This window comes from Haliotis rufescens, unplaced genomic scaffold (assembly GCF_023055435.1).
Source record: "Haliotis rufescens isolate VD_foot unplaced genomic scaffold, xgHalRufe1.0.p SCAF_18, whole genome shotgun sequence".
Lineage (NCBI taxonomy): Eukaryota > Metazoa > Mollusca > Gastropoda > Lepetellida > Haliotidae > Haliotis > Haliotis rufescens.
Window position 1 is genome coordinate 11,173,109 of NW_025963868.1, and position 24,582 is coordinate 11,197,690.

The window sequence follows — 24,582 nt, forward strand, 5'->3', positions numbered from 1 at the left end:
CCAAGAATCTCATGTATTAAGGTTCTGTGGGGCATTTACGTAGAAACCGAAGATGTTAAAATGCCTCATCCGGCTGACACTTTGTCATGGTACCCCTCGTTGGTCATACTATTAACCACTGGTTTGCCTGCCCAAGTCTACAGACTGCCATAAAGTCACACAACTCTCTCCCTCACTCAGAATGGTAGAAGGTAAATTCCATGGAGGGGCAGATTCTATAAAGACAAGGCCAAGTGCTTTGATAATCCCTCAATTCTGCGAAATGACTTCTCAACTTGCTTCTTATTGTGAATTCTTATGGAAATCTACACAGAAGAAGAGCCACCTCTCTCTGTATCGAGCAAGTCTCTACATTCCTGAACTACTTCTGATGCAAGTATTTTCTGATGGTGACCCGTGAAGATCCGGGGAGGATAGTTCTTCAGCAACCCATTCGTGCCGTGAAAAGCCAATATGCTTGTCGTAAGAGGCGACTTACAGGATCGGGTGGTCAGGCTTGCTGACTTGGTTGAAGCATCTCATCAACCCTAATTGTGTGGATCGATGCTCATGATAATCATCACTGGATTGTCTGGTCAAGACTCGATTATGGACCGACCGCCGTCAAACAGGAGGAATATTGCTGATTGCGGCGTTAAAATTCAAACAAACAAAAAATGTTAGAAATAGTATAGATATAGATATTCATAATGTTTGTAATTGTGCAAAAACAACACATTTTCTCACAAAGCAATTGGTTTGAAACATTGGTTTATTGTAACATTGTGGTAAATATCTATATTTACCTTCGTATGACATCAATTGAAATTGAGAGAATGCATACTTTTTGCGTTATCGAGTGGCCTTATTGAAATCCGACACTGGATACTTATTGTAACTCATGAGTTACTGAGTGAACTTGACGTTATCCCAGTACTAATTGGTCTGTACAGTGACAACAACAGCAGCAAGCGCTTGCAACAGATACCCGAGCAGCTGCTGCACGTTTGCGTCTCCTGGATGGAGCTGTAATAATCAAATTAAGTCTATTAAGGTATAATGCTATACGTATGCGATAATAAAGATACTGTAGTGAGATTCAGATTGTCCTAGTTAAAAACCCAGAACTTTAAAACAGCATGAAAACACAAGCAAAGTAAAGTAGACAAAATCAATGTTACTACTATCAGTGTCACGCAATAAACGTTGAACACAAATACTTACCTCATTCGATTAACAAGGATTGTTTATTGACTTACGCCACAATTAGTTCACATTTTTAGATAGGTTTTACGTGGAGTGAGTGAGTGAGTTAAAGGTTTTATGTGGAGGAATCGCCAGTAAATATTAATGACATATAAGGAAACAGGTGTACAACATAGTGCCAAAACGAGCTCCCGTGTAATACCAATTTAAAGAAACGAATGATTAATTCTGGTATTTGACGAGCGAATGTTTAATAAAAACGGTATTACATGGGAGCGAGTTTAGTAATGTATTTATTACTTGCCGCTTATAAACTTTTCAAACCTAATTTGATCGAACTATTGGAATTCCCGTCATAAACCAGGTGAAGCGTATGAATACAAGAAGTCTGGCGTCGTGTGTAAAAGGAAGACATTGTTGGTTGGTTTGTTGCTAAACGCCGCACTCAGCAATATTCCAGCTATATGACGGCAGTCTGTAAATAATCGAGTCTGGACCAGACAATTCAGTGATTGACAACATGAGCATCGATCCACGCAATTGGGATACGATGACATGCATCAACCAAGTCAGCGAGCCTGACCACCCGATCCCGTTAGTCGCCTCTTACGACAAGCTTGGTCGCCTTTTACGGCAAGCATGGGTTGCTGAAGACCAAGACATTGACGCGATCCACAGCATAATCCAATTGATTTTAACAGAAAAATACAGTGAGGGAGTAAGTATGGTTTTATGCCGCTTTTAGAAATATTTAGGCAAATTCACGGAGGTATGGGTGGGTACACCGGATATGGGCTTCACACATGGTACCCATGAGGGGAATCTTGATCTTCGATGTGTCGATTGAACACCGACGTTATAACGTAATCTTTGAAACTTTGTTGCAGGCTACACCAGCGAGACAATGTCCCTAAACAGGGTTCATGTCATCGAGTTTTGAGTGATCTATCAGTATACGCAATGTCATAGAATAAGTGATGTGATGTTGAAAGTTTTTCCATATTTTTCTTGGAATTTGTTCCGGGAGTACCTACATGAAAGCACGCGCTTTGGTATTTAACACCAGTTTATTGTTATTAAACAGTGGAATCTTAAACGGGCGAGTAATAAACGGGAACACCACTCGGACAATGTCTTACACAAAATATGTATTTACAATTTAGAGTTTCACACAACCAATGATGTAAGACAATACATACCTGTGAGGCCAACGGTGCCTGTGTGCACGAGACCGACGAAGTAGACGTCGTGGAAGCGGCAGAAGCAGTCGATCTCATCTCCAAGGAGCTCCTTCACAGCCCACGGCTCAATGGGGCAAACCTTCTTCACGTCGATCCAATCTTCAGCTGGCCTACGGTTGCATTGTGCTTTAGGAGTAAATGAGAAAACATTACTTATTTCTTAACGTTTCACTTCAGGACTAAGACAGCTGTGGAGACAAGAATCGGACAAAATGTGAAATATACTCTCCAACGAAAGTAGGGGATCACGACAAATAAATGTTATCGTCAATGTATCAATGAAAAGGTGAGCGTATGCTCCCCCACCCGTGGCACCCGCCACAACCACACAGAACGGGTCCACCTGAACAAACAGGTACAAGTCAAAATAGGGAATTGCATCCAGTCAATAATACAATAAATTTGGAAATGTTGGGAGCGTGAATGTTTTCCAATAAGAATAATCAAGCCCCTGATCACCTAGAATGGTTATTCTCTGGCGTTGACGTTTTGTATAAACAAAATAAACTTGCATATGCGTGGCACGGCGTTAAACCGTTTGGCTGTCACGCCGAAGGCTTGGGTTCAATTCCCCATTTTTGATGTCCCTCGCCGTGATATTGGTAACATTTTGCTGAAAGCGGCATAAAACCATTATCGCTCACTCATTCCTATGAATATAAAGAAAACCCTTCCTTGATTGTATTTCGTATTATAGTTAATCATTGAGAGAAGGATTTGGTGGCACATTTGCTAGACCCAGCAATAAAGCTCTCTTTGTACTCCTTTGAATGAAGCTCTGGAATCCGGACGGATGTACGCCAGACGTCAGTACATATGCTTAGTTAGTATTCTACCCTTTAAACATCATCTCCTAAGATCAAGCAAAACCTTTGAGGTTTTGAGAATCTACATGATATTAATTCCACTCGTACCCAAATACTTCCTCTTAATACAATGGACAATAGGGTAGCATAGAGGTAAAAGCGTTCGCTTGTGACTCTGAATGCCCGAGATCGACCTACTACATTGCAATTGGCAGAATGTGTGAATCTCATTGCTGTTGCCCCCCGGCGTGATATTGCTGTAATATTGCTAAAAGTGGCGTAAAACCACACTCACTCACTCATTCCTGTAAATATAATCCTTCCTTGATTGTATTACAGATATACAGACTGTTAATCATTGAGAGAAGGATTTGGTGGTACATTTGCTTGACCAAGCAAAATAGCTCTCTTTGTATTCCTTTGAGAGAAGCTCTGGAATCCGGACGCCAGACGTAAGTACATATCCTTAGTAAGTATTCTACCCTTTAAACAACATTTCCTAATCTTTGTTAGAAATTGAAGCAAAACTATTGAAACGTACCTGTTCGATACCTCCTATTTTCACTTTCAACTCTTCAAAGGTTTCTTTGATATGTCTGACATAGCATTCTTTGTCCACCGAATTTCTCATGGCAACAAGTTGCTGAAATGAGATAAAAGAAAATGAAGCTAGCATAAATGGGTGATTTTGTTCCGCTGTAGACATCGCTGCAAGTTCTATCAAGGTGGCCTGTAAATAACCGGGACTGGACCAGGCAGATCGGTGACTTAAAGCGACAATCAGCACTATTGGGACATGCAGTCTGATAGGTAACAGTGTCTGTCTTACAAATCTATTTCAGTTGACCTTTCTGTATGCGTATGTTACTGGGTACCAGTTTTACCCAAGACTTACAAGGGGGCAATGGTGTTTAAAGAAAACGGTTAGTTGGAATGTAAGCTTATTGAAATGGACGTTAAGGTAAACACAAATTTCGTCAGAAAATATTTCAACGTTTATTGTACCATTTAGAGTAGAATAAATAACACATACCCTGGAAAACACGTGGAGGTTGGTTGTTTCTCGGAAAGAGGCAGGCGCATTGGCTGGTTTGTGGGACTGCAGTTCAATGATGCCATCTCTTATTGCCACGTTCAACAGCATTGTCGTATCCCCGAGGGTAGCGCTGATATTTCTCCACTACAAATATTGGAATTTATTGTTGCTTAACGCCGCAATCAGCAAAATTCCAAATACAATTAGAAATAAATAAAACATTAAGTATCATTGTCATAATTCAACTTTTACATTAAAAGAATTGAGATCAGAGAACTTAATAAGGCAATGCTGTTTAACACCGCACTATGCCAGCCATTTGGCGGTGACCTGTAATTGATCGAGTCCTGACCAGAAAATCCAGTGAGGAATATTATGATCAGCGATCGACGCCATCGGAGTACATTGACACGCAATCATACAATTGCAAGTCACCGAGTCTGACCACCTATTCCATTTAGTCGCGTCTAATAACCAATATAGGTTTTGGGGACCAATCCTAACCTTCGTGGTCTAGTGGATAAAGCGTCTGCCTGGGAGAGCAGACGCACGTCGATATATAAATGCAATAATCTTGATTGCAACGTTAAACCCCATTTTACGTCAACTCACATCTAACATGGCGTCCTCACGGAGGTACCACTATTCATTTGTTTAACTTCACAGACAATGTGCAATGTCATCATCGCAACACTGAATGGCATAAATTCATTGCTGTCACTCACTCACCTCATGCGCTGCTGCAGGAGACAAAAGGAGCACAAAACCGAACAGGAACCTCGCCATTGTGGGTGCTTAAGACTGAAATATGAAATTAATACAAAGCATTAAACAAGGTGTGGAGATGTATCAAGGAATAAGCTATGTGACAGCAGTGTTTAAGGATAAGAAAGTAACTGACCTTTCCTATTGAATGAGGAGAGATACTGTTATTTCAGTGTCCAGCCGCCGTCTGTAACAAGTCGTTTTACTCATCGGTATTTATATCTAATCTGTCAGACACGTCAGTTGTACTGAACAGTCAAACATCCAATCACATTTGTTGAGAAGAAGACCACGTGATTTGCATATTATAGTCATGATCACACAACCAATCACAATCATTCAAAAGAGGAACCATTGAATGTTAAGACAGATTTGTTGTTTGTCCGTCCCCTGAGCAGTGATAATCATTAGTTCTACACACTGTTCTCATTCTACATGCATTTACATACTACAGTTGTCTGTGAATAGCATAGCTTAATAGCATGCTCGTAATCCTTTTCTTTGCCACAAGATGTATTGCATTATTGTACAATGCATGTTTTGAGAACACACGTTGATATCATTTTATACATTGCATTGAGAACTATTTGTTGGGAGGTTCGTGGTACCAGTCATGTTAAAATTCATAATGAAACAAATTGTCAGTCTTTAAAAGAATGAAGAAACCGCTCCAAATAGATTACGTTTTACAGAATGAAATAACGGTATTTCACGTGTATATCGCAATTATCTCACTCCAAGTCAAGTCTCTGATAATGGTATTTATAACCTTAGAAATAGATCTAACATACAAACAATCAAATGTAAAACCAGACCTATGCTAAATCATTTCGTCCTGATACGATTAACCTGTGGAACACTCTACCCGATGAAGTAACTAATGCTCGCTCATTAAAAGAATTTAAATCCTTAATTAATCCTTCTGATACAATTATAAATAACTTAGACTTAAAATACGGTCATAGATCATGCGAATAAGTTTAGACGACATGTATCAGACATACCAGACTTCACTTGTGGGTATCACTTTGAAGATGCAATTCACATTTTCTATACCTGTCGAAAATACGATAATATCAGATACACTGTGTATTTCTACACACTTGGGTATGATTTAAAAACGATATTACATGGCTATAGTTCTACAAACATGGCTATTTTTCAATCAGTTCACGATTTCATTGTCAAAAGCAAAAGATTTGAGTAGCTTAATTATATGCATATAGTAAATAGAAAACTGCATAATTTTATTTCACAGACACCACTTGCTTCAATGTATTGGGTTCATGTATTTCATTTGTTAATTTTGTATGTTTATGTTTGGCACTATAACCAGCTGTTGATAAGCTAATACCTGGATAGGTATTTACATAAGCAAGATTTGCTTGTTTACCGATCCAGATTTCTTTTTGAAATGCAAATATGTTTAAACCATATATTGCAGTGATTCGTGGGTGTACATGGCTTGCTCCTCGGGAGATGCTATGGATGCTACACCACGGGGGTGGTTCATTTAATATGCGATCAAATTTCATATACCTATAATATATAAACATGCAGCACTTACCATTTTGGAATATCTCAATATCACAATATCGCAATACATATGTACATGCATGTTTTATAAAGCAGACATTTGGTTCGGTTCGCCCTGATTATGTTTCTAGGTTTGTCAGCACCATACCCGTGCTCGTGGGTTTCACCGAAGTGGTAAACGTCTGAGACCTGCATCACTTCGGGCTTTCCTCCCACATTAAGCTGACATGCCGTGATATGACTGGAATAATGTTCTCACCTACCATTTATAATACTGTACCATGCTCATTATTCAATCTTGCTGAACATCGGTTTAGGGTCCATACAAAACGTCGATGTTACTGTATGATAAAGAAGTTCTTAGCCATACAAAATGTCACATTGTGATATGTGGATGCAACTTGGCAACAATGGTTTCTATCACCTTACTTATGCAGCATAGAGACATTCATGTTTACTTGACGGCGGGCAGGTACCAATTCAACATGCACGTTTATTCCATAAACAGGTTACATTGTAGGCAAGGCTGTTTGTTTCGACTGAAAAGGCATTAAAACCACACATGTAGCTTACGCACACGTCTGAATAATGAGGTATATATTCTTTTAGGTAAACATCGGATGATGGTGCAAAACACTGTCTACATATGTACCCACTGTGTCCAATGTCTGGAAGTAAAAAGTGCTGATGCATTCGAGACAAGTGCAGGCGAGAATGACGGTGACTATAAGTTTTTGTAATGATGGAGGTATTCTTTTTGTCACGTTGAAACTACATAGGCTCGGAAGAAACTCTATTTAAAGTGTTCCATTAAACATGAGACTAGACTGACAAACACGCGACCATTTCTTTTCTATAGTTCTATTAAAAATATGTCCTTGACGAGTACATGTTTATTTTGGACAAAATACATAAGATCCTATGTCCATACATTTCCTTACAAAACGAATGCGCGTTTTCTTGCTGTCTACACACGTCGGCATGCAGTTGTTGACTCGGAACACGACCCTTTAAGTAAATAGAACGTATTGTCAGAGCGTATGCAGATGTATGGTGATAAAACAGACCCTCTCTTTGTGATGAACCCCCCACCCTAATTCATATTTACTTTCTCGAGTCCTGTTCGTTTGGGCCTCTGTGGTGCATAATAAAACAACATGGTTCACACGTACCCACTCGACTGTACCTGCAGCAGTGTCCAGAACCAGAACTAGATTTGGGGGGCACGGGTGGCCCAGTTGTCTAAGGCGCCGCGATTCGCTGTGCAGAGTTGCGTCCTTTTGGCACGCCAGAAACCTATGATTGTGGGTTCGAATCCCGTTTCGCCCTGATTATGTTTCAAGGTTTGTCAGCACCATACCCGTGCTCGGGGGTTTCACCGAAGTGGTAAACGTCTGAGACCTGCATCACTTCGGGCTTTCCTCTCACATTAAGCTGACACGCCGCGATATAACTGGAATAATGTTAAAAGCGGCGTTAAACCCAACTCACTCACTCACCCTACAGATTTGGTCAGTATTGTGTGAACAAATTAGCAAACATCAATAATGTGAGTTCCTGGTGAAATTATTTTATTTGCAATTGATTAGGTCATTTGGGTCATTACTTGTACTTCCAGAAGCCCTGTCAGCATGTATGACTGACTCTTTGCCCTACCTTTGGTGATGTTGGTTACTGAGTACACTGAAGTGGACATTTTGTAGGAAAGTTACTCGTAAATTCAGAGAGGAACTGTATTCAAGGACATGTTTTCTAGACCATTAATATTATCTACATCCCTATGAATGTTTTATGACATATGAATGGATGAACTGGAACATCCCCCTTTTGAAAAACGGGGGGATATGGCGATCAGCATGTACGTCCGTCCGTCTGTCCTTCGTCCGTTTCAGGAGCAGAATTCCTAAACCGTTCTATATTTATTGTTGAAACTTGCAAAAACAGATCAACTAGTGGGGAACTGGGATTTGGGTTTGTATTGTTAAAGAAAAAAATAGTTGTTTTCATGACAATTTTGAAAATGAGGGTAGTGCTCGTTTCCGGGGCAGACCTCCAAAACTATTGAATATTTCTTGTTGAAACGTGCGGCACAGGACAATCTAGGGGTCAACTGGTGCCATTTGATCCTTTTATATTTGGAAATATACTGTACAGCATTATTTTTTTTCAACTGAACAGAAGGGGTAAAAATAGTCAAACTCCTAGTTCGAACAGACCAGAGTAATGCAGATATTTCTGATTGGTATCCAGAAGAATTAAATGATGACACACATGTGTAAAATGCATTTGTATTTGTAACAAATGTCAGTAGGTCTTAATGACACCTGAACCCACCGACTTGTGAAAGTTGGAAGCAAATCGAATTTGTTTCAGTGCTGATATCCACACTAGATCAGTTTACTAACTACACGACGATTTTCCTATTTGAAGATTAACTTATCATAATCAAGTTGATATTGATCAGATTGAGCTGAATATTATTTCATGAAAGAAACTTTAAATTTTGTCAAAATGTTAGTTTTTACGTAAAAGCCAAATATCAATTTAATTGTGTCGGAGTCAGCCAACAGATACATGTACTTGGATAATATTGTGTCCGTCTTCAAATGTTTATAAAAAAGACTTGAAGATGTACATGCATTAATGAAAGAAAGGACTCGACATGTTTCTCCATGTAATATTTATTGCTGTCTTGTTTCTCAATTGTGTTTTTTAAGTATATCATCAATAATATCTGCATGTGTGCAAGTAGTATGCACCTGCATCTCCACATAAGTAGTATGTAGTAGTATGTAAATGTCAACAGAGAAGGAATGGTTACATAATTCCCCCGCCGTACTCCAGCCCATCACAGTTATGTAAAGATATCACACAATGTGTGTAATTCCTTCTCTCCTATCATCATCCTTCTTGACACATCGGGGCGGTGGGGTAGCCTTGTGGTTAAAGACTTCGCTCATCACACAGAAGACCTGGGTTCGATTTCCCACATGTGTACAATGTGTGGAGTCCATTTCTGGTGTCCCCCGTGATTTTGCTGGAATATTGCTAAAAGCTCCGTAAAACAATACTCACTCACACACTCACTCTTGACACATCATTCATTCTAGACACCATACAAGTTGCCACTTTTGGTCCATCATTAGCATCCATCATTCAACATTCAGCCCAACTTGTCATGGTACCTCATCATGTCTCCTTAGTTAGAGAATAAACTGAAAGTTTAAACTATGGAAACATACACTTCATTTCAATATACCTATTATTCACCGCACCCAGCACCTACTGCACCACATTCTCCATGTGTAAAGTGTTTGCGCACCCTCTCATTTTCTACTCAGAGCATGTCTTGCTTCAACATGTACTGCTGCCCAGATAACGTGTCAGTGGACATGGTTTTTAATAACTCTTAGATCTCCTTCAAAACAAGATTGAAGTCTTTTTAAGGAGTGGCCCATACAGCTGCAGCAGAAGCCTCACTGGTTAGCAGCTGCAGGGTTCTATTATAGCGGCACCTCTGACAAAAGGCGTTTGCTTTGCGTGCTGAAATATGCTCAAATATTGGATCACCTGCTGACAATCCTTAAAGTGAACATACCCAATGGTCATCAAGCTGCAAGTTTCTCGGAGAGGGACATACCCAACGAGGCTCAACAACACATTACAAAACCACATATGACACAGTTCTGTGACTAACCCTATATCAGAGTCTGGCCTGCCGCAAAACCGTCTTAGCTATACATCCATCTAGCAACTGCCGTTTCTGCGAATTTGTTTCCAGTCAATTTGGTCCTTACCATAACGATGCAATCTGTTAGTACTGTGCCTCCTGTAGACGCGTTCCACCCGGTGGTCAAACACCCTATCAAAGAAAGCTGTTAAACATACCCCTGTTGGATGGCAGCCATGTGCCTATGTATTGATACTTATCTTAATGTTAACAGTAAGGAACACATGTGGTGCTTTCACGGCTCTAAAGCTTTCACACTCCACACCAGAAATTCCTGTTCACCACGGTGTCAACAATACATTGACCGTGAACGTCACAGGCAGCATGTGTAGGAAGGATCAAGTGAGTCTGTCAACTTCCAATCGTCTCACAATATGCACAAATCAAGGATCGGCAATTGTTGACATTCGACAAATTCTCAATAACAGGTCTACAATTAGAGGTATAGCCATTTCACAGCAAGAATGGCATCATCTTCCCGAGGCATGGGAGTTAACTGGCTATAAAAGTCCAGTTTCAACCCTTGTCGAACTAGGCTGGAATTCCTGGGCTCGATCGTAGCGCCACCAGTGGTTATTACGAGTCATGTCCCTTCTAAGCCTCTCCTATGGACCAATCAGATCCCACCTCTCGTATCACTTGCATTTGTATCAAACAAAATGGCGGCACCCAGTCAAGACGATCGATAATTAAGTTCCATGTCGTGATAAAATGAGACTTACGTTGCGAAGTGCATCAAACTGCATGAGCATCTTCATTAAAAACATGAAAAGATTTGGAAAATATATGTTGACAACAAGTTGGCGGTGTACATGCTTTGCAAATCTTGCAATTGACCAAAATCTACCCAACAGTTTCCTAACCGGACTCACGAGTCCAGCCAAAATGTATCTCCTTAATACCAGCCTAGTTCGACAAGGATGGAAACTGGACCTTTATAGAAAGTTAACTCTCTTGCCTCGGGAAGATGGAATGGGATCAACTACTCTCCACAGTCTTTCGCATCAACACACTTAAATTACTGAAACTGTTCATAATCTGTAGCCTGTGGTGTGCGTCATGCACGAGCACCATTATATTTGACTATCCCGCATTAGAGTTTAAAGCTTGATGGAATAAAGCAGTTGAATTGCAGGTCTTCATATTGTCTTTTTTAAGGTAGATAATTATCTCTCACAATTTACACCTGTACCAACCTACAAATGGCTCTAAATTATTCACACATATTTCTTCTTATTTTTATGCACCTCACTGGCATAGCCGTTTCAAATATTTGCATAAAATGCAAATTCCGGAGAATCTTGTTACAGGTGTATATGGTAATAAGTATTCCAGGCATGTTGTTTGTTTGTTTGTTTGTTTGTTGTTTAACGCCGCACTCAGCAATATTACAGCTATATGACGGCGGTTCCAGGCATGTAAAACGACCGACTACAAATAATTATGCAAATGTGAGATTACCCTTTAAGTGTACTTTTACATGTAAAATAATGAAAATATTCGTGTGTTGTCATGAATGTATGAAATGGCCTATAACTTGATGTAATAACCAAACACCTGACCCGAGGTGATGACCTCACACCGTCCCGTGCATTATCCCAGGTGCAAATATCAGCGAGATGGGGGCGGTCTCAAAATGTTATGGTACTTAATTGACATGTGCGTTGATAGGAAAACAATTAAGGATATGTACTGCATTATATTTGCTTGGAAATTTGATGGAATAGTTAAGAGCTATGAAACGGGATGAATATTGGAAAGTTGCGGTTTTGGAATCAAGAAGTATTTGTTGTTCTACAGATGGTTTCTTGAGGGAGCATTTATAAATGTCCGCTGATAACGTATATGAACCTGTACTTTTGGATGTTGTGTTATGTCTTGCCATGAATCCTTTACACTTAGCCAAGATGGGCACAACAGGGTTGAGCTCACAATGTCTGACTGACAGACGTAAGACAGCGTGACCGTGTTGTGCCGCCAGCACATATGTCTTGTACTTTACTTGTTTCTTATTCAGCCGAATTTTCTCCATGAGTTGAACTTTCGTTTCATATGGTCTGAAGTCGACAGTGTCATATATGTATTCCTGTGTGGTCACCTTCAGACTACTCATGGTTGGGGCGACAGTATCTGATTCCCAGATGTTATATTAACTGGCGTTATCCATGACAATGACAATGACGTTTTTAAAGTGGGCGATTGCTGAAGTTCCAATCAGTCAATGAACACATCATTTCCTGTAATTTCCTTATGAAAATCAGCAGCTTTCATTTTGGCCTCGAAAACTAGCATACATCCATCAACAAGCCCCATATCCTGGGTTGCGGCCTGCAAAAATTCTGATTTCAAATTATACTACAAGTCAGGGTTACCTTCTGCTCACAAAGCTTGTACACTTTTTGCCTAATCACCCTGTGTCAAAAGCTGTCTGATATCCTTTCACTTCCCTGTTTTATTTTGAGACGACCCCTATAACTGTTTTGTTTTCTTATCATACCGTGGACTTGATGATATGAATTGCATACCCAAATGCTTGGGCAGTTCGGTAATTCACCGTATCTAAATAAATAAATGGTTTCCCTCTATCTTTCTAAAGTGGAAAGAACTTGTATACATTTCCCAGTAAAAACTCCATGTCGTGTACCGTGGCTATGGCCATGCGAGTGTAATGTAACATGCATCACGGGAGCAATGGTAACAAAACAAACGCAGCGTCATTTTGTTATTTTAGAAGATGCACATCTAGAATTTTCTCTAAATGATTTTTGTGTGTGGATTGGATGTTTTATGAAGACTACATTATCATCAATATAACGGAATCACGTGCGCATATTTCTATAGTCCGTTTCAGACTGTCATCATTGGACTCAGAATAAATGTGAACTTCCTGTTTTCGTTCGAATTTGTCTCCTGTAAACTGACCGCCTCCGTGGTCTAAAAGTAGAGCGTCCGCCCGGAAAGCGGAAGGTCCGGGGTTCGATCCCCAGCCGCGTCATACCAAAAGACGTTAAAAGATGGTACTTGTTGTTACCCTGTCTGGCGCTCGGCATTGAGGGGCTAAAACAAGAACTGGTCGGCTCGGAGTCAGTATACTGTGTCTGAGTGGGGTATTCATGTGAAACTGCGGCATGGTATCTCAGTGTGCTAGCACTATAAATCGGCATCAGTCCGGACTAGTAAAAGCAGACACACACATACATACACGTGCATGCACGTCGCTATATAAGTGCAATAATCTTGGACGCGACGTTAAACCCCATTTCACCTCACCTCACCTCCTGTAAACTTATTAATAGGACTCCTTGTGACTGAAATACTTGAAACCACAGGTAGGGCTATCGGTAGTTACTCGATATTTCAGTCTATCAAGCATTTTGTCCTTGTTAAGAGGCAAAAACCAGTTTTGTAGCATTTCTGACATTAACAGTACTTTAACTATACTTCCCATTTATTAAGGATACCTGATACCAGAATACACACCTTCCAATTTAGACAACCAATTATGATGCATATGAATATTAGTGCCATAGATTTTATGGTTTATTATCAAGACTTCGCGTCAGACAAACCAAAAGAAAGTACTTCGTGTGTCGCTTATATGTTTATCGCCGCCATTTCTCGCACGTTGTTTTTTTTTTCGGAAATGGCGTCAATTAACTACGATCGGCTATTGAAGGATACAGACGAAGTTGTTCCGCTGCATTTGACCGAGTTTCCCATGAAGGTTGTGCACGTATTTCATTAACGACCGTTGTTTTTTTTAGTTCGCATAATAAATGCATTCAGTTCCAATACGGAAGTTATGCTACCAATACCCCTTCATTTTAAACCCATTCAAAGCTGTTTATTCAAATAGATAGGACGGCCTGAAGTTACAATGTCTGTCAGATGATTCTGATGTAACTGTTTTCAGGACTGAGCAAACAACAGTGGGATAATCCTCATCTCCATCTACTGGGATAAAGTATGCTCAGTTTATTTTGTACCGCAAAGGCTGTCAAGATGTCCCCTGTTAAAGTGTTACAAGTAGTCTTGTTTCTGTAGGAACATCCGGAAGATGTACAGCAACAGGTATTCACGTATTAAACCTTTCCCTTGAAGTTAAAGTAGCAGAATTATGACATCGCCTTCAAACAATTACTTAAAATGTGATGTGTATTCATTTCGTCTATCCCCCACTACCATAAGCGCAGGTGGTTGTCATATTTTGATATGAACAGACAACATGCAATTATAAAATAAGGTACAGGCACACCAAAGGCACACCACCCCCAATCCGTCTTGTCCATGTGGAGATCCCTGTTAAAGATGTTAAACATGTAATACGCGATTGTAAATTATTTCAAATTAATAATATATAAATCACATGTCAAGACAACAACAATGTGAAGACACGTAAAATCCCTGACTTCGACCACACATTCCAAGTTAGTCGAGGATCTCGTTGTCGAATACTACTGCACTGCCGATCCATTCTTGATCCCCTGTAATTTGAGTGTCCTGTTTCCCTATCCGGGGTTTATAATTAGTTATCATTGCACGTGTCCAAAAGGGTGAAGGGAAGTGTCCAGTTATTATGTCCTGGTCGAGGTCCACGTATTCATGGAACATGTCAAAAGGTAAACACACGAAGTGAGTGGAATGTTGTGCAACTCTTATATTGAAGACCGCCTCCATCGTCTAGTGGAAGGAGCGTTTGCTCGATTCCCCGGCCTTTTCACACTGAAAGATGTTGAAGATGGTACTCTCCATTAAGGGGCTAAAACAAAGACTGGAAGTCCCTGAACTGTGTCTGAGTGGGGAAGACATGTGAAACTGCGGCATAGTATCTCAGTGGGCTGGCACTGTAAAGCCAGCATTATTATGGAATAATGCAGGACACACACACACGCACACAGGCACGCACGCACGCACGCACGCACACACACAAACGCTCACTCGTACGTGCCTTTGTAAATGCAATATTCATGAATGTTGGATTAAGCCTCACCTTACATTAAACATTTACAATGGTTGAACTGCAACTAAAGGGAGGCAACTCGTGTCTCCTTATCATGTTAAAAGGAACTATAAAGTGTAAATTGTACATCAAGAATGTTTTCAGTTATTTGAGAACCAGTCGAATTTAGCTCAGTCTCTTTGTCGTTGCAGTTCTACGTGGTAAATTCAAGGTCATATAATGCAACTAGAATTAGTGATGTTTTGTTTTGTATATGTATGAATATGATAGACAAAAGTAAAAAATCCTGAAAGTGACGGTCGGAATGTGTCTTCCAATCATGCAAACTGGAAACGGTGAACACGGGGTATTCCGAAAAACAGTTACGGACTCTCCAAATGATTCCGTCGAAATCATCGCCTATCTCTTGCTTCCATGGGAAATTTGAAATTGAAGAGACTTTCCGAGCGAAGAATTGCCACACAATCTTGGCCGCCTGATAGACATTCCAGCATTTCGTTTTTTTAGTTTTCAAATTTTGAATTGATATTTTCCCAAGGTGGTCTGGAAAGGAAGTTGCCATAAAGCTGCCTTCTAAATGGCTGAGGGGCGGTCGGGTAGCCTAGTGGTTAAAGCGTTCGCTCGTCACGCCGAAGACCCGGGTTCGATTCCCGACATGGGTACAATGTGTGAAGCTCATTTCTGGTGTCCCCCGCCGTGATATTGCTGGAATATTGCTAAAAGCGGCGTAAAACCATACTCACTCATCCACTCTTAATGGCTGATGTCGACTTGTTGTTTGTCATTTTATTGGTCGGTCAAAGTTCGCGAAAGGTCGTCCTGGCGTGCCCTGTTTTTGGATGTACTCAGAATTTTGTTCGGCAGTAGCGAGAACTAAAATCTGATTTAAGTGAACTTGGGCAGATAATCGAGATTGATTATTTTCTAGTGTTGATGTCTTATATTTACATAATGCTGTCAATGTACACACTTTAGGTCTTCAGCAACCGAATCTTGCTGTATAGTAAGGCTATGCTTTTCGTAATGGAAATCTACACAGAAGGAGATCTAGAGTCACCTCTATCTGTATCGAGCCAGTCTCTACATTCCTAAACTTCTTCTGACACAAGTATTTGCTGATGGTGACCCGTGAAGATCCGGGGTAGAATAGGTCTTCAGCAACCCATTCTTGCCGTGAAAGGCGACTATGCTTGTCGTAAAAGGCGACTAACGGATCGGGTGGTCAGGCTCGCTGACTTGGGTGAGGCATGTCATCGTATCCAAGTTGCGTGGATCGATGCTCATGATGTCAAACACTGGATTGTCTGGTCCAGACTTGATTATTTACAGACCGCCGTCATACAGCTAGAATATTGCTGAGTGCGGCGTTAAACAAACAAACAAAGCCCTCAGAACAAAGCACAGGTGTGGACCAGCTGTGCACCTAAATCAGCATAATATGCAGCCAGTGCGATATACATGTAATTACTAAATGCTAAAACGACACATTTGGTATAATTCGAAAATACGTTCTCTATACGTCTTTCTTCCAATCGATGTCTTTCAAATGAAATCGGATTGATAATCCTTAATAATATGCAGATATGACAAAACTACTGCGGCAATAGTAAGCAGAATTCATTCACGCTATCACTCATTACTTTTAAGCCATCACGATGTACAAATGCGACTGTTTGTAAATGATTGCATTTGATGTTAACTAATGTCACGGTGCCCGATAATTCGTGTAAAAACGTGGACACTTAAGTACGTATTTTGAGAAGTTTTCGGTGAAGATTATGTCCTGTATAATTAATAAAGAATCTCTGGAGATCCGGATTAGGATTCAGCAACAAACCATGCTTGACGTCAGGGGACATTAACGGGATCGGGAGGACAGACTCACTGATTTGATTGATGCATGTCATCGTATCCCAATTGCGTACATGATTCAATTACTGAATTGTGTGGTCAAGAATCGAATATTACACACCGCCGTCATGTCGCTGGAATAGTGCTGAGCGCGGTGTTAATCAATCAATCATTCATTACATCAATAATAATTGATAATGAGTACATATACTTTACATTTTTAGCAATAATTCAGCAATATTCAGACGTGGGACACCAAAAATTGGTCTCACACATTCTTTCCATGTGGGGAATCGAACCAGTCTACGACGTGACGAGCACACGCTTTAACCACTAGGCTACCCCACCGCCCAAAGGACCCCATGAAGATTCAGTGGTCATTTTCGTAGAAGCCGACCATATTAAAATGCCTCATCTGGTTGATACTGTGCCAAGGTACCCCTCGTTGTATCGTTGCTCATACTATCAACCACTGGTTTGCTTGCTACAGACTCATAAAATCAAACAACTCCATCACTCACTCAGAATGATTGAGGGCGAATTCAGTGGAGGGGCAGATCATATAAAAACAAAGCCAAGTGCTTAGATAATCCCTTGTTCTCCACAAAGAATTCACAATTTAGTTTGAATTCAGAATTTATTTATTGGAAATCTACATTGAAGATGAGCCCTTCTCACTGTATCGAGCTAGTCCCTACATTCCTAAACATCTTCTGACACAAGTGTTTGCTTATGGTAAAGTGATTGTATTCCAAGTCTATCCAATGGCATCGACCATTTGGTCTTAACCGTCGTGTGTTTAAGTGACTGGACAAGTTACATGTTGAGTTAAACAGATGAAGTGTTGACAACTGAAATACATACAGTTGGCAGACATTCTTGACACCATATCTTACTAACGCAATGTTCAGAAGCTGTATGTTAGTCAACATGTACATGTAAGTCACGTGACAAACATGTGACCCTGAATGTTGTTAGAAATAGTAAAGAAATAGATGTTCATAATGTTTCTAATTGTGAAAAACAACATCGTTCTAGAAAGCAGTTGGTTTGAAACATTACTTTATTGCAACATTGTGGTAAATATGACAACAATTTAAATTAAGAGAATGCATACTTTTTGCGTTATCTAGTGGTTTTATTGAACTCCGAAACTGGATACCTATTGTAATTCATGAGTTATGAAGTTGCCAGAAGCCCTGCTCATGTCTGTTGTCCGAGACTGGTGTATTCTTGAAATTAGCGACGACGACAACAGCAGCAAGCGCTTGCAACATCTACCCGAGCAGCTGCTGCACGTTTCCGTCGCCTGGATGGAGCTGTAATAATCAAATTATGTCTATGAAGTATAACTTATGGTGCTATATGTATGAGATAATATAGATAATTAAGTGGCATTCTGATTGTCCCAGCTCAAATGAACAGAAATTTAGAAAGGCGTGAGAATACAACAAAAGTAAAATAGACAAAACCACTGCTACCACTATCAGTGTCACTCTATAAACAATCCACACCAATACTTACCTCATTCGATTAACAAGTACTTTTCACTGACTTAGGCCACAGATAGTTCACATTTTAGATACTGTTTTGTAGAGGAATCGCCAGTAAATATTAATGACATATAAGGAAACAGGTGTACAACAGAGTGCCAAAACCAGCTCCCGTGTAATACCAATATAAAGAAATGAATGAATAATTCTGGTATTTGACGAGCAAATGTTTAATAAAAACGGTATGACATGGGAGCGAGTTCAGTCAAATATATATTACTTGCAACTTATAACCTTTTCAACCGTAATTTGATCGAACTATTGGAATTCCCGTCATTAACTAGGTGAAGCGTATGAATACAACAAGTCTGGCGTTGTGTGTGAAAGGAAGAGATTATTGGTTGGTTGGTTGGTTTGTTGTGGTTTGTTGTATAACGCCGCACTCAGCAATATCCCAGCTTTTTGACGGCGGTCTGTAAATAGTCGAGTCTGGACAAGGCAATCCAGTGATTGACAACATGAGCATCGATCCACGCTATTGGGATACGATGACATGCATCAGCAAAGTCAGCGAGCCTGACCACCCGATCCAGTTAGTCGCCTCTTACGACAAGCATAGTCACCTTTTACGGTAATTTTGGGTTACTAATTGATTTTAACAGAATAATACAGTGAGGAATAAGTATGGTTTTACGTCGCTTTTAGCCATATTTCAACAATATCACGGAGGTATGGGTGGGTACACTGAATATGGGCTTCACACATTGAACCCATGAGGGGAATCTTGATCTTCGCCGTGCTGAGCGAATACCGACGTTGTGACGTAATCTTTGAAACGTTCTGTGCAAGCTGCACCAGCGAGACAATGTCCTAATGTCATGTCATGTCATCGAGTTTTGAGTGATCTATCACTATAGAATAAGTGATCTGATTTTGCAATTGAGGGTTTTCCATATTTTTCGTGGAACTAGTTCCGAGAATACTTCCATGTAAGCACGCGCTGTGGTATTAAACACCAGCTTATTGTTATTAAACAGTAGTACCCTAAACGGGCGAATAATAAACGGAAATATCACTTGGACAAATGTCTTACATGAACTATGTATTTAGAGTTTCACACAACCAATGATGTAAGGCAATACATACCTGTGAAGTCAACGGTGCCAGTGTGCACGAGACCGACGAAGTAGACGTCGTGGAAGCGGCAGAAGCAGTCGATCTCATCTCCAAGGAGGTCCTCCACAGCCCACGGCTCAATGGGGCAAACCTTCTTCACGTCGATCCATTCTTCAGCGAGCTGGCCTACGGTTGCATTGTGCTTTGGGAGTAAATGAGAGAAAATATCTTATTTCTAAACGCCTAAGTTCAGGACTAAGACAGCTGTGGAGACAAGAATCAGACAAAATGTGAAATATACTCTCCAACGAAAGTAGGGGATCACGACAAATAAATGTTATCGTCACCAGGTGTTGATGAAAAGTCGAGCGTATGTTCCCCAACCGGTGGCACCCGTCACAACCACACACAAGGGGTCCACCTGAACAAACAGGATCATCAGATACAAGTCAAAATAGGGAATTGCATCCAGTCAATAATACAATAAATTTAGAAATGTTGGGAGCGTGAATGTTTTCCAATAAGAATAATCAAGCCCCTGATGATCCAGAATGGTTATTCTCTGGCGTTAACGTTTTGTATAAACAAAATAAACTTGCATATGCGTGGCACGGCGTTAAACCGTTCGGCTATCACGCCTAAGACTTGAGTTCGAGTCCCCATTTTTTATGTCCCTCGCCGTGATATTGGGAACATTTTCTGAAACCGGCATAAAACCATCATCGCTCACTCATTCTTATGAATATAATAGAAAATCCTTCCTTGATTGTATTTCGAATTTTAGTTTATGATTGAGAGAAGGATTTGGTGGTACATTTGCTTGACCCAGCAAAATAGCTCTCTTTGTATTCCTTTTAGAGAAGCTCTGGAATCCGGACGCCAGACGTCAGTACATATCCTTAGTAAGTATTCTACCCTTTAAACAACATTTCCTAATCTTTGTTAGAAATTGAAGCAAAACTTCACGTACCTGTTCGATACCTCCTATTTTCACTTTCAACTCTTCAAAGGTTTCTTTGATATGTCTGACATAGCATTCTTTGTCCACCGAATTTCTCATGGCAACAAGTTGCTGAAATGAGAAAAAAGAAAATGAAGCTAGCATAAATGGGTGATTTTGTTCCGCTGTAGACATCGCTGCAAGCTCTATCAAGGTGGCACCTAAATAACCGGGACTGGACCAGGAAGATCGGTGACTGAAAGCGACAATCAGCACCATTTGGACATGCAGTCTGATAGGTAACAGTGTCTGTCTTACAAATCAATTTCAGTTGACCTTTCTTTATGCGTATGTTACTGGGTGCCACTTTTACCCAAGACTGACAAAGGGGCAATGGTGTTTAAAGAAAACGGTTAGTTTGAATGTAAGCTTATTGAAATGGACGTTAAGGTTAACACAAATTTCGTCAGAAAATATTTCAACGTTTATTGTACCACTAAGAGTAGAATAAATATCACATACCCTGGAAAACACGTGGAGGTTGGTGGTTTCTCGGAAAGAGGCAGGCGCATTGTCTGGTTTGTGGGACTGCAGTTCAATGATGCCATCTCCGATTGCCACGTCCAGCAGCATTGTCGTATCCCCGTAGGTAGCGCTGATATTTCTCCACTACAGGTATAGGAATTGATTGTTGTTTAGCGCCGCAATCAGCAAAATTCCAAACACAATTAGAAAGAATTAAAGCATACAAGATAGACTGATTATTAACACGAAGAAATTTGAATTCAATGCATTAAGTATCATTCTCATATGTTTCACTTTTATATACCAAAATGGAGATCAGATATCTATATTGTAAGAATTAACTTGAGTCTGTCTGAAGATTCTTGACAGGGTAACTGGTCAATTGCATTTAGTTCCTGTGTTTGCATTGCCATCAATAAGGAGATGTTGACCTATAAGTAATCGAGTCTGGACCAGACAATCCAGTGATTGATATTATGATCAGCGATTCACGACTTCGGAGTGCACTGACACGTTGAAACAAGTCACCGAGTCTGACCACCCGTTCCATTTAGTTTCCTTCAATGCCCATATAGGTTGTTGGGAACCAATTCTAACATCTGTGGTCTTGTGGATAGAGCGTCTGCCCAGAGAGCAGATGCGCGTCGAAATATAAGTGCAATAATCCTGAGTGCAACATTAAACCTCATATTATCTCACCTCACATCTAACCTGGAATCCCCAAGGAGGAACCACTATTAATTTATTTTACTTCTCGGACCATGTACAATGTCGGCACCCAACACAGTATGACATAAATTCATTGCACTCCCTTTCACTCATTCACTCGCTCACTCACCTCAGACGCTGCTGCAGAAGACAAAATGAGAGCAAAACTCATCAGGAGCATCGCCATTGTGGATATTTAAGACTGAAACAGGAAGTTGATGCAACATTAATACAAAATATTAAAAGGGGATCATGGTGTTGAGATGTATGAAGGAATGAGAGGAGCTAAGCTATACGATAGAAGTGTAAAGAATAAAAAGGTAAACTGACCTTTGCTATTGTAGAAGCACCAATTCCCCGTCTGTAACAAGTCGTTCTACTCATCGGCATTTATATCTAATCTGTTAGATACGTGAGTTGTACAGACTCGTCAATTATCCAATCACATGTAATCAGTAGAGGACCACGTGAGTTGAAGATTACGGTCACACAGCCAATCACAATCATTCAGAAGAGGAACCACTGAATCTTGAAACAGTTTGTTGTTTGGCCGTCACCTGAGCAGTGACCATAGTTAGCTCCTCACAATGTTCTCATTATACCTTCTACTCTTTTCTGTAAATAACATGACTTAATTGCATGCTCGTAATATCCTTCTTCGCCACAAGATAAAGTGCATTATTGTACAATGCATTTATTGAGAACACGTTGACGTCATTTGAAATATTGCAGTGATTCGTGGGTGTACATGGATTTCTTCCTCGGGAGATGCTATGAAGGCTACATCACGGGGGCTGTTAATTTAAAATTCTATATTCCAGGTATATGACGGCGGTTAATTGAGATCAAATTTCATGTACCTATAATATATATTTAAAAACATGCAATACTTACAATGTTGGAATATCTCCTGACTCAGACAGGCTCAAAACCGCAAGACAAATGAAGATGCATGTTTTCGGATGCCAAAGTAGACAAATTATTTTCCTGTAATAGCGACGTAACAGTTGATGAGTCGGAACTCCCTTTGAGTATATAGGATGCTATATCAGAAAACGTATGCAGATGTGTCGCAATGTATGATAATACAACAGTCCCTCTGTTTGTGAAAAAGAAAATACCGCAATCTATTGAATACTGTTTTCTCGAGATCCAGTCTTTGGGCCACTGTGTCAGGACGTCCTCGCAGCGATGTATATATGCAACAGTGTCCAGTACGGTAACATTAGTCGGAATACATATCATTTCAGGTGTATGCCTACATTTCGCAGACTACTTTATAATATAGTTGTCACTCGAAATTCAGGGCCTTTTTTCTCATTCTCGGTCAATGATATTTTCAAACTATCCTTTTATCCTTTTATGATGCAAGCCTCCGTTCACAATCATGGTCGGCTGCACACATTCTCGGCAAAGGAAACCTATTCTGCACACTTTTAACCCTTAGACATTACATAGTTCTTGATAGACAATTGAGTATATTAAGCTTGTCTTCATGTCGTATACTACCACGAACGGACAATGAAACCATTTAGATTAAACCGATCAAGATTATGTTTTAACACATGTACAGGGAGCGATACAGCCAGCTGACAATGGGCAGGAAGAGACACTTTCCTTGCACTGTTAGCTGTACATTTTGATGCACTGCAGTGGTGATACATCAGGACTGTTTCTTGTGTATGCCATTTCACTAACATTTGACCTAAAGTGTTTTGATATTGAATAAGACACAGACACACAAACACACACTACACACATTAACAATTGACCTAAAGTGTTTCGATATTGAATCAGACACAGACACACAAACACACACTACACACATTAACATTTGACCTGAAGTGTTTCGACATTGCATTCTGAATCTTAAAAATGACGAATATCATCTCGATGAGCAATCAAACTATGTTACGAGACATGTGCGCGTGCGAGGATAGTGTTTCACAGTAGTCCTTGACTTGCCTTGAAGGATCGCCAACGTTTGTTGCCACAGTGTGAGGTAATTGTGACTAAATGTGTTAGTGTGCGACTTTTCGAACACATTTGTAAAAGGAATTTGTTTACCACAACATTTTATGAACTTTCCAAGTCACTCTTAGCATGTGATATGTTTATCCATGTCCGCCATATAGCAGGGATCTTGCTGAGCACAGCGTTAAACAACAAACAAACAAACTTATACATGCATGTTTGTTTGTTTGTTTGTTTGTTTGTTATTTTAAAATACATAACTACCATGCAGTGTCATATGCCTTTTCTTGATCGAAAAAGAAAGACACAATGTTCACAATTGCATTCTTAACGAATCACTCTAATCGATCTAAATTGTCAATGGTACTGCGATTTTTTAAGAAAACCACATTGAATATTTGTTATTAAATTATTGGATTCTAAGTTCCATGTCAGTCTTTTACTGACCATGCGTTCCATGGTTTTGAAAACGCAGTTAGTCAATGAAATGGGTCCATAATTTGAGGGATCGGTATGATCCCGTATCAGTTTTGGTATAGGAACAACTATGATATCACGCCATGATGAAGGAAACTTACCAGATGTCCAAATATCGTCAAATAGTAACAAGAGAGATTCTGTACAAGGTTCCGGTAAATGTTTCAGGAGTTGATAATGCGCATTATCAGCTCCTGTAGCAGTATGTATCATGAGCTTGCCCAAGGGTTGGTTGGTTG

At 40.1% G+C, this 24,582-nt stretch overlaps 2 protein-coding genes across 4 annotated transcripts in view; both read right to left on the reverse strand.

The window, feature by feature from the left end:
• Positions 1 to 5,239, reverse strand: part of LOC124119138 — a 68,063-nt gene extending 62,824 nt beyond the window's left edge. The window contains exons 1-2 of one of the 2 annotated variants that reach the window (XM_048398208.1): positions 5,170 to 5,217; positions 4,998 to 5,069 (exon numbers count right to left, since the gene is read on the reverse strand). In XM_048398208.1, coding sequence (XP_048254165.1) covers positions 4,998 to 5,054 — 57 coding nt within the window. In that variant the 5' untranslated portion in view covers positions 5,055 to 5,069; positions 5,170 to 5,217. Of the gene's footprint in view, positions 1 to 4,997; positions 5,070 to 5,169 lie in introns of both variants that reach the window. The other variant, XM_048398210.1, reaches the window with a different exon arrangement.
• A 12,916-nt stretch (positions 5,240 to 18,155) lies between these two features.
• LOC125381519 lies at positions 18,156 to 22,809 on the reverse strand. 2 transcript variants are annotated; one of them, XM_048398212.1, is made up of 6 exons: positions 22,787 to 22,809; positions 22,023 to 22,094; positions 21,182 to 21,328; positions 20,690 to 20,791; positions 19,750 to 19,921; positions 18,156 to 18,429 (listed from the first exon to the last, which is right to left on the reverse strand). In XM_048398212.1, exons 2-6 carry the CDS (start codon positions 22,077 to 22,079, stop codon positions 18,350 to 18,352), a joined length of 558 nt encoding a protein of 185 aa, XP_048254169.1. In that variant the 5' UTR covers positions 22,080 to 22,094; positions 22,787 to 22,809; the 3' UTR covers positions 18,156 to 18,349. The 2 variants fall into 2 exon arrangements, with proteins under 2 accessions (XP_048254169.1, XP_048254168.1); XM_048398211.1 differs by lacking the exon at positions 22,787 to 22,809 and adding an exon at positions 22,223 to 22,331.
• Positions 22,810 to 24,582: the final 1,773 nt, after the last annotated feature.

Excerpts from the sequence above, each read along its gene's own strand:
- LOC125381519 (XM_048398212.1), bottom strand. The coding sequence starts at position 22,079 with ATGGCGATGCTCCTGATGAGTTTTGCTCTCATTTTGTCTTCTGCAGCA. Across the intron at positions 20,792-21,181 it reads ACCTCCACGTGTTTTCCAGG|CAACTTGTTGCCATGAGAAA; the intron begins GTATGTGATATT and ends TTCTCATTTCAG. Across the intron at positions 19,922-20,689 it reads AAATAGGAGGTATCGAACAG|CACAATGCAACCGTAGGCCA; the intron begins GTACGTGAAGTT and ends TTACTCCCAAAG.